The following is a 10,328-nucleotide window of genomic DNA, read 5'->3' as shown; positions in this document are numbered from 1 at the left end:
ATTTTAATATAGTTTCTATCTTGCATCCAGCTTTCGGTTGTACACTGACTGACTTTAAAATTAAATACAAAAGGTGAAAAGGGAACAGTGGGGGTGCAGAGCTCTACAGTTATTTGATGGAGAAAGAGAGAAAAGGAAAGGGAATTTAATTAATTTTTAATATTTTTTTATTTCGTTTTATTTTTTGCCAACTCCAGGCCTAACGCACAATTACAGCACATTTTTTTTTTGTACAGAATGTCGCAGAGAAAAAACAATGGAAAAAATGTCACTACTGCTAAAGAAAGAGCGTCTCTGTTTACAAGGAGAAGGAACAACAGAAAGTTCTGCCATTCAGATGCTGCAAGATTTTTTTTTTCATTTTTTTTATTAAAGGACAGAAAAAAACCTGTTATAAAATGTTTTTCTTTGTAAATGGAATTTTGTTTGCTACAGAAGGAATGAAAATTTTATTTGTTCCATTTGAGATTGTGTATGTTTAAAGGTGAATGAATGTACGTATGCATGTGTGTACAATTTAAACATTTACTTCTTAAATTTGTGGAATCCCTCCCAAGAATGGACCAAGTAACCGTTTATGTTGCAGGGTTTCGCTTCTCGAGTGCATAGCTTTGACATTTTAGTTGGATCATGTATGCACGGAGTAGCCGAAAAACAAAAAGGAAAAAAGAAAAAAAAAAAAAGGGAAAAAAAAAAAACAAAGAAAAGAAATGAAAACTATAAATACCATCGTATTGATATATTCAACAGGTTATTTTCTTAAAGAAAAACATCAAAAGGACTCAATTCCATATGCACCTTTTAAGCAATTCTACAGCATGCGATTCTAAGAGATAACCCACCCATGGCAGACAACCAAAATCTTTTTTTTTTTCCGTTTTTAACTTAAAAAGTTTCAATATCATTATTTTCAAACATTGATTTATACAACATGTCATTCACAGAGTAGTAACTGCATTTCCAAGCACGGAATGGGCACCTCTGTTAAAAAGAGAAACGTCCGGATCGTAACCGGGTTAAAGTGGAGGTACTCCCTACCCGACCAAATCACATCACCGGTCCCAACCACGGGCAACACAAACCAGGGAAACTAAAGGCAAAGGAGGAAAGAAACTCAACCGAAAGGAAGTAAAAAAGGAGGGCGGAGTGGAGGGGGGGGAGCGGGGCGGGCGTGGGGGTCCATTATGATCCGATGGGTTAATCTTCATTTAATTATTCTACGCTGTTGCCAGACAAAAAGGTGTGAGAATGGTTAAAATGGTTTGTTTGTTTGTTTTTTTTGTTGTTTTTCGTTTTAAAAACGAGCATTCATTATCATAAACAGCATGTGCTTGGTTAGTTAACTCTTTTTCTTTAAACATTATTCTATATATGCAAAGTTTAATTTTTTGTGCAAACAAAGATTGGTGAACTACACTGGAAAAAAAAAAGAAAAAGAAAAAAAAAAAAAGAAAAGAGTAAAAGTATCAAGGGGGCTAAATATACAGAAGGGCCAGAAGTGGCTTGAGGACTCCCTGTTGAAGCTCAATTCTCTCGCTTTGTTCTCCAGTTGGGGGGGAGGGGAGGGGGGGATAAAGCTGGATTTTAAAATGACACGATCTGGAGGTTCGCTTGTTTCTCAGACTTAAAAACATCCTCTAAAATGTGTAAAGACTAGGAAATAAAACAAAGCTTTGATCCTCATTTTTTTTTTAAACATTGAACTGACAGTTTGCTGATCTACCTCTCCGTCGACAAAAAACAGAATCATGAAAATAAACAAAAAAAAAAAAAAAAAAAAAAAAGAGAGAGAAACATGGCCAAAAAGCTATTAAGAGTTAGATCACTGTCATGTAGGAACCTTCACTCAGACCTGTGCATAATGGTGACGGTGGTGATGGTGACGGTGTTGGTGGCGGCAGCAGTGGTGGAGGTTTTTTTTTTTCTATTTTCACTTATTACAATACCAGACCATGGTCATGGGAGGAATGCACGACTTTCCCCTCCGTCCCACTTTCAGACCACAAAGATTCTTCGAGCTTTTTTTTTTTTTTTCTTTTTATGACTTTTTTTTCTAGCTGAATGAGTTACAGACACTTGTGCTCTTTTAAATGAGGAGGAGAGAGAGAGAGAGAGAGAGAGACAGAGAGAATTTTTGCCCTTGGAAAGTTTTTTTTTCTTTTTTTTTTGTTTTTTTTTTGGAGGGGGGGTGTTTGGAGTCAGTATCATGGTGTTTTTCGAAAAGATTGGATATGCAATAAAATTGAACATTGTGATGTTGGAATGGTCTTCCACTCAACTTTGGAGTCCGGATGCCATCTGGAGGAGAGAGAAGAAAAAAAAAAAAAACAAAAACCTGTGAGTTTCATCTGAGATGACGTGTGTAACACTCCCACTCAGCATCCTCAGGTGGGATCGCGCCACAGGAAGAGGGTTTGATCGCGTCAGATGTTTTCAAGCTGCACTTTCATTCCCAAACCGCAGATGGCAGTAAACACACACACACACACACCATGCGGGTTACCGAGTGCAACAAGCTCCTGTGGGAGCATCTCTTACCTTCAGACTCTAGTTCCAGATCTTGAGGAAGCTGTCCCAGGACCCTGTTGCCACTGCCATGCCGTCGTCGGTCACGCCCAAGCAGCTCACCCGGTTATCGTGACCGGCCAGGACACCTGCGCACACACACACACACACACACACACCACAAGGTTAGGGTTGCGTGTTTAAAAACACACAAGATTCTTACATGTTCAGTCCGAACACCTTCAAACCACAGAAATCAGCGCAGACTGACTCATTCAAAATGCTGTCTTTATGTGTGTGTGTGTGTGTGTGTGTGTGTGTGTGTGAGAGAGAGTATGTGCGTTTAAGTGAAATTCCCTGTCGAGATGTGTGCCTCCTCTGATCCCTCTCCCACCATGCTGTCGATAACTGTAAAGTATTCATGCCTCCATAGGGGTCTCCATCCCTGCAGGAGCAGGTGAGGCTCCACACAACATGTTTTAGTCTCTGAAATAAATACAAACTAAACTCATCTTGCTAACTTTGCTAACACACACACGCCACGGTGTGTAGACACTTTTCACATCAATACGCTTTTCTACAAAGTTTGCAGACAGCGTGAATTGCATTTCCAGCCCTGTGTGCACGGAGCTGGCCTATACATGGCGCTATAGATAGACGCCAGTGGCTCCCGGTCCGCTGCTCTTTGCTAAAGGGCAAAGCCGGTGGTGTTCGCAGAACGGCGCGTCCAATACAACGTGCATCCTAAAGTCAGCTGTAAGCTGACATTTCAAGTTGGGATGCGATATCAAAATACCATTAGCGCCATCAGAAAAGAAGAAGTGAACGATGAAGAGGTGCCTCATGACCGTGTGGCTGAACAGCATCGGAAGAGACGCATTCTCAGATTTCTGTTTAAAGATTCAAAAATAACTGTGTGTGGACAAAGAGTTCTGCCGCTTTAATGACCAGTTTTCCAGGTTAAATGGGACGCTTTGAAGTTGTTTTCTAAATTTCTGCATTTAAACTTGAACTCTGACTTGGAGCTGTTTTGTAGCGCTACATGTGAAGTCCTTCTATTACTTGACACACACTGAAACAAAGTGTAGTTAGTGTGTGCTGAATATTAAAGTCAAGGCTGACCGTCAATAAGCCCTTTTTTTTTTTTTTTTTTTTTTTTTTTTTAATTTTCCTTACAACATTCTAGAGTATAATAGATATGAGGGAATTTCTACCGAGCAGACCGGTCGGTTATGATTAGTTTGGAGGCTTTTTTGCGTCTTGCTTCCTGAACGTTACGAGGACTCTCGTATGGTATGTTGATGACATCCATAACTTTCTCCCATCTTTGTTTGGAAAAGTTGAGTAATCTGAATATTTAGAGGTCAGACATTCAGGAGTATATAAAAAAAAAATGGAACCATTTACATCAAGAGAAAGGTCAGGAGTAAACACACCGATTGCTCACCTTTTACAATACAGTTCCAGTAACACGCTGAACAGATCATTTCCAGTATGAGGCCATAAATCATCATTGTTTGGTATGCAATCTGCTCGTATGTCCGCATGGGCCTTCCTCATTCAGCAGTGACGCTACTCTATGCAACAGTTTATCTGTGCTACAAACAAAAAACTTTGTGATATTTTTAGTCAGAAATGAGAGCCACGCCCACTTCAGGTGGAAGCTGAGCAACAAAAACAAACCCCCCTTTATGGGGGGGTTTGTTTTTGTTGCTCAGCTTCCACCTGGCCATACTTCCTGATGTGCGCTGCAGATTCTGAATTTCCTTTAATATTCCACCAGTATTAGGAAGTGGAAACAGTGAAATCAGAGTTTGAAACTTCTCTTCTCGTCATTGAGCTGAAGTCGTAAACAAACCACTTAAGCGAGACCTCCGAGTGTGCCGGTCGGCGGGACGCTCGGCTGTTTGGCTCACCTGCGCGGTCGGCCTTCAGTGTGTCCCAGACGTTGCAGTTGAAGTCGTCGTAGCCGGCCAGCAGCAAGCGGCCGCTCTTGGAGAACGCGACGGAGGTGATGCCGCAGATGATGTTGTCGTGTGAGTAAACCATCAGCTCCTGGTCGGCGCGCAGGTCAAACAGCCGGCAGGTGGCGTCGTCTGAGCCAGTGGCAAAGGCGTTGCCATTGGGGAAGAACTGCGGGGGGGGGGGGGGGGGAAATCGACATTTTTAAGAGATCGACATCTCTACCTGATGTCTTCACATTCAAACTGTCTATTGCGATGATTTTGTCTCTCCCATGCATTCTGCTCTATAACTGGCTCAGTCGGACCGGCGCTCCTCTGACTCGGCCCGACAGGCCCGACTGGTGCGTGCCCCGAATGACTTCAGACATGCCGCCCTGATATGATCTGCACGTGGCGTGTCAGTTGTGTGTGTGTTGTGCGTCTCCGTACGCAGATGGCGTTGATGTCCGACTCGTGGCCGGTGAAGGTCTGTCGGCACATTCCTTCTCTGATGTCCCAGAGCTTGGCCGAAGCGTCGCAGGCTCCAGACACGAACAGCCTGGTGTCGGGCGCCAGAGAGAGGCTCATCACGTCCCCGGTGTGACCGGCGAATGTAGTTGTCTGCTGACCAGTCTCGATGTCCCACAGAGCACTGCAACCACACGGAAAACACACGAAGCGTCTGCCATTTGATACATTATAAGAGAGAAACAGAAATCTGATCAAAAATCTGGCATATTACAGGTCCACTGGATCTATAATGTTGGAAACGCAGGTCCCACTAACAACTATCTATTATGTGCTGTAAAGAGAGATTGGAAACCTGCTCAATATACTATTATTGAGTCTCTTTTTAGTGTGTCGAGCTTTGTGAAAAAGCCATCTAAATCCCAGTTTCTCAGCAATAACTTTGAATGCAGTGAGGAACTGTATTGTGTGTGCAATTCCACAACTGACCAGGTGGTGTCTCCAGAGCTGGTGACAATCTGGTTGTCATCCAGGAAGCGACAGCAGGACAGGTAACCTGGTAGGGAATGAAAAACACTGATTGAGTAACTCCTCTCAGATTATTCCACTCGGACAGCAGGCACAGGTTTCCCTTCTTTTCTTTTTTTTTTTTCTTTTAAATGGCACAGAGGGTGAAAAGTTTATTCCAATTCGCCATCAGACCCTTGGAGAATGATCCTGAGCTGTACGGGTGGGACATGAATCGACTTATTCACAACCAGAAACAGGAAAAAGAAAAAAAAAAAAAAGAAGCGCTGCAGGGCATCTCCTGCTTCATGACTGGTTTCCAGAATCCACTCTTTACTAACCGAGAGTGTAGATACCCCTCCCTATAGCGAGGGAACTGGAACTAAAATGCTGACACACTTCCTGCATCATGTGACACTGATCAGATGAATGCTCCTTGCCTAAGAGCTCAACACTTTCATTAGTCTGAGGAGCTGCAGCACGGCTCCAACACCTCCGGTTTGAAGACACACAGACGCACTCTGTGAGCAGCATCGTCTGGGTGTGAAAATATTTACGGCGATATCACAACAAGGGACACGAGCAGAAAGAGAAACCGAGCACTGAACTATCCTCCTCAGCCTTCCATCGTGAGCTCAAATTAGCTTTTTCTTTTTGTTTTCCAATTGAGATGTAAATGTTTGAATGCCAGAGGTGCCGTTATGCCGGCGTGACAGTTTGTTATTCTTTAGGCGTCATTTTATCAGAATAAATCTGTACACCGCAATTATGGAAACATCAAATCTAAATCATTAAAAACTTTAATTCTTGGAGTGGTTTAACATGTTATTGCTGCCTAACAGTCTCATTAATAAATAACAGGAGGAGCTAATGAGTGACCACTCTGGACAGGTCAGAATTCCTCAACGCATTAGCCTGATGCTTGTTTTCACTTTAAATCTTCAACTCAACTAAATTGTTATCGTCTTATCTTTCACACTTATCAATACAGCTTCAACCAAGGTGATCAGTGAAGCATGATTTGGCCTCGTTCTGAAGACGGCCTCACGCAGGCCGATTCCGTCGGTCCAGAGGCCCGCCTGACCTTCAAATCAAACCATCCTGGGACTCCTGGACGGGTGGATAGAAGGCTAGGGGAGTGGTCAGGCCAACCTGTGTGTCCGGCCAGCTCGCGGCTGACGCGCACGTTTCCTTCACGGGTCTTCAGGTTGTAGATGGAGCAGATGTTGTCCAGACCACCACAGGCAACGTAGTTTCCAGAAGGGGCATAGGCGCACGTCATCACCCAGGAGGAGCGCAACGGGATGGCGTGGACCTGGAGGAGAGGAGGGAGATTTAATATTAGATAGTATGCTATGACAGATGGGAGAGAGAGGGAGGGAGGGGGGCATGTGACAAAGTCTGTCTGCAATATTAACTTAACCTTTCAAGGGCACAATACCCACTATAAATAGCTTTACTTGGCACCCTCGCACACTTGAGAATTGTATTAAAATGAACTCAGCAGTTTGTCAATCTAAATGACACCAGCTGGCATCAACTGCTGCTGACTTAAGCTCCAATCAACAGGTAAACATCCTCTGGTTGAGTCGAGTTATTTTACCAGGTCTGCTGGCTCCAGTTAGCTGGTTAACAGTGTTTTAAAGAGACATGGGAGATCAAGACATGTCGTCTCACATCTTTATTTTACTGAATTCTGAAGCCGAGAGTTGTTTCTGTTGTCCTCTTGAGGTAAATATCCACACACAACAGAAACTACTTTCTGAACTTGATGCATTACGATGCGAACACATGTCAAGGACGACGTTTACGGAGCCAGGATTCAAAGACCGGTCTGCGTATGGAATCGTCACCTTGTTTGTGGTGTAACTGTCCCAAATGATGAGTTTGCCATCCTGGGAAGCACTGACCAAAAGCCTGCAGAAAACACAGATAACAATCAATGACCTGGCAATTCAACAGACATTTACCTTTTCCACAGAAAGAAACAAACAGCACTCTTTTTATTAATCTGTGATGAATACTCTGATTCTTAGACACATTTTATTCTTATACATAGCTATGACAGGTCACAATGACTGACTGCAGTATTTTAGTTCAAAACCATGAGCTTGAGATGGACTGTGACTCTAAATGAGCGTGACTGTCTATGTTGCCCCTGTGATGGACTGGGTGGAGCCCGCCCGTGCTGATCGTCCACTGGGATCCTGCCCCGCCCCCTGTGACTTCAAGTTGGATAAAGCAGCATAGAGGACCAATAGATGGCTGTTTGAAAAGACACGCTACCATGTATTACTGCTGTACTGTAGTCATCAGAGGCAATATATATTATATAATGTATTGTAACTATATTGTGTGTTTAACCTGCAGCACAACAAGCCCAAGACAAATTTCCCTTGGGGACAATAAAGTTTAACTTGAACTTGAATATACCAGGATATGTAGTTTCTACACTACTTGTGGATTTCTAACTGTGCAGAGACAAATGTACCTTTTACAAATCAATGCAGCCCAGGTCATTCCCGCACACTGGCCGTCTCCATAAATGGGTGGACGGATGAGGGATTTGTATTACCATCATGGAAGTCACTACTATTGTGATTTTCAACTAAAAAGTGTTTGTTGAGTCTTGTTGTGTAGATTTCTTACAACAATGGCCAAGATACAGCACATTTTACACAACAGGTGATTAAACAAACAGGCAAATGATCGTCGGAAACGTTAAATTACCTGTAAAAATCAAGTACCTGTACTGAAATGTGACAGTCTGTGTAGAATGTGCACAACATGTAGTTGTATTTCTTTTTTGATAGCACCCTTTTCAAAGCTGTTTTTTGCATTCTAGAGCAAGCTCAAAGGCACCTCTGTGGCTGTGCTCTGCTATCTGGGTGAATCCAACAAGAGTAACCACAGAGATGGTCCCAATGCACACAGGCACAGGAAAAGGAGTGAACACACCAAGGACTGCTGGGACTATGCAAATCTTAACTACCAGGCTGGTGGAGATGTGCTCACATGTGAGCACTCCTGCAGATAATAAGCAAGGGACAAAACGGCTTGCTGGGAATTCTGCTCAAAACGAAAACCGACCCTCATCCTCGCTGTTAAACGAAGACATTCCGAATCCTCACAACGCGGCGTCGAGCAGTGGAGTCAGACTCCATGTTAACTGTGGGAGTGCTCATGTCAGCTGGGAGTTCATGACGCAATGCGTCCACGGCGTGCAAATGTAACCAAACAAGCCATCCATCAAAGATGGCGCTTGAGGAGTATTAAAAATGTGATGCAGTGCACGACAAACGCAGATGCCCAATTCTTGAGAGGGCAGAATAAACTTGTGGAATCACTGGGGGAAAAAAAAGGGTCTGTTTCATTCAGTAAAAAGCAAAAAAAAAAAAAAAAAATTTGGATCAACAAGTATTTATGGGAGAAAAAAATGAGCACTGATTTAATCTGGATCAAACTCCTTTTCTTCCTACATTCAAGTTTCCTCAGATGAAATAAACAGTAACAAGTACCTTCAAATCTATTTTTTCTCCATAAAATTCATGTCATTCCACAATGAGGTTTTCTTTTAAGTGCAGTTGAACACGGAATGGCTCTTTTCTAGAGAACTAAGGAGAGCTAAAGAAATCACAAGTGTGAACTGGCAACAGTCCTCAAGTAGTTTGCAGCAGGGAATTTTTAAATGTGTAAAAATGTCCACTTCCAAAAATAAAAACTTTTTTTGCACCGGATATATTATTTTCTAGAGAGAATAATTGAGGGAAGGGTTTAATTGCTTAAGTGTTAGAAGGTTGCCCTTTTCTGAATTTCAGTGGTGTTTCTACAGGGTTCAAAACAGCTGAGAAAGGTTTTTCTGAGGGTCAAAGCATCTTTATATGACCTTCCCGGGTGGCAGAGTCTCAGCATGCCATCTGATGACACCTAATAAACACCCAAACGCCTGTGAAGGCGAGACATTTGGAGATGCAACAAATAAACAGTGGGAGCCGACAGTTGGTAAACACAGTGGGAGACTTTCAAGATTTGTAGGATGATGAGGTTACTGAGCGGTTCGCTGCGGTCTCTCTGTGGACCGATACACACCAGCACCGCAGTGATTAACCTGCTGTGTTGCCGAGGTGAGAGGTGTGCGCACCTCCAGGGAGAAGGCTTTCTGAGGAGCGTCGCTCGAGCTGCCTCCACGTTCGTTTTAACAAGGGCCGACTCCATTTTGAGTATTTTCCCTACCCACATGCACCACCTCCAGTGCACACAAACAGGGCAACGTGAACACACAACACAGCAGACACACTCAAAGACAGAGTGGCTGATGTACTGTCCAATGAGTGTTCCAGAGGAACGGATGCATTCCCTGTCGTGCCTGCGATACTACGGTAAGTTCCTGCGGACATCCTGAAGTAAAGGACGCGTTTCTGGATGTAAAGTGGATAAAGTCACTGTGGACGGTCTGGATTTGACAACGACCCTCAGGAGGGAGTAACCGGCACAAAGGCAGTCAAAGAAAGCTTTTATATGCATTTCCTGCATCTAAGTGTGGGGAGGGCCTGGGCTGTGGGTATAAAATATTCAGTTAAAGGATGAAATAAAGATGAATGAGATTACCTCGAGTCAGTGCCCCAGTGCATGGCATAGATTTTAGCCAGATGCCCCCTCAGTGTCCGTCTAGTGCGCATCTGAATTCGGCCAACAGGGTCAATGTTAGCTGTGATCTGAAAAGGATTCAAAAGAGGAGAACGTCACTTTTTACTCTGTAAGCAGCCAAACATCAGTTCTGATTTTAGACCACAGATTAACAGCAACACTTTCCACTACTCACCTGAGACAGGGTAGCATCCGCACACGCTTTCCTGGCATCCTGAAACACAACAAGTCAGTCAGCCTTCAAATCACATGATACTC

General features: G+C 43.4%; 1 protein-coding gene across 2 annotated transcripts in view; it reads right to left on the bottom strand.

The window, feature by feature from the left end:
* Positions 1 to 516: 516 nt before the first annotated feature.
* Positions 517 to 10,328, bottom strand: part of gnb1a (guanine nucleotide binding protein (G protein), beta polypeptide 1a) — a 32,418-nt gene continuing 22,606 nt past the window's right edge. For both annotated transcript variants that reach the window (XM_030119584.1, XM_030119585.1), the window contains exons 3-11: positions 10,246 to 10,284; positions 10,032 to 10,138; positions 7,277 to 7,340; positions 6,576 to 6,738; positions 5,406 to 5,472; positions 4,899 to 5,100; positions 4,422 to 4,638; positions 2,539 to 2,654; positions 517 to 2,298 (exon numbers count right to left, since the gene is read on the bottom strand). In XM_030119584.1, coding sequence (XP_029975444.1) covers positions 2,548 to 2,654; positions 4,422 to 4,638; positions 4,899 to 5,100; positions 5,406 to 5,472; positions 6,576 to 6,738; positions 7,277 to 7,340; positions 10,032 to 10,138; positions 10,246 to 10,284 — 966 coding nt within the window. In that variant the 3' untranslated portion in view covers positions 517 to 2,298; positions 2,539 to 2,547. The remainder of the gene's footprint in view (positions 2,299 to 2,538; positions 2,655 to 4,421; positions 4,639 to 4,898; positions 5,101 to 5,405; positions 5,473 to 6,575; positions 6,739 to 7,276; positions 7,341 to 10,031; positions 10,139 to 10,245; positions 10,285 to 10,328) is intronic.

This window comes from Salarias fasciatus, chromosome 20 (assembly GCF_902148845.1).
Source record: "Salarias fasciatus chromosome 20, fSalaFa1.1, whole genome shotgun sequence".
Classification (NCBI taxonomy): Eukaryota; Metazoa; Chordata; class Actinopteri; order Blenniiformes; family Blenniidae; genus Salarias; species Salarias fasciatus.
This window is presented reverse-complemented; position numbering and strand designations above follow the sequence as displayed.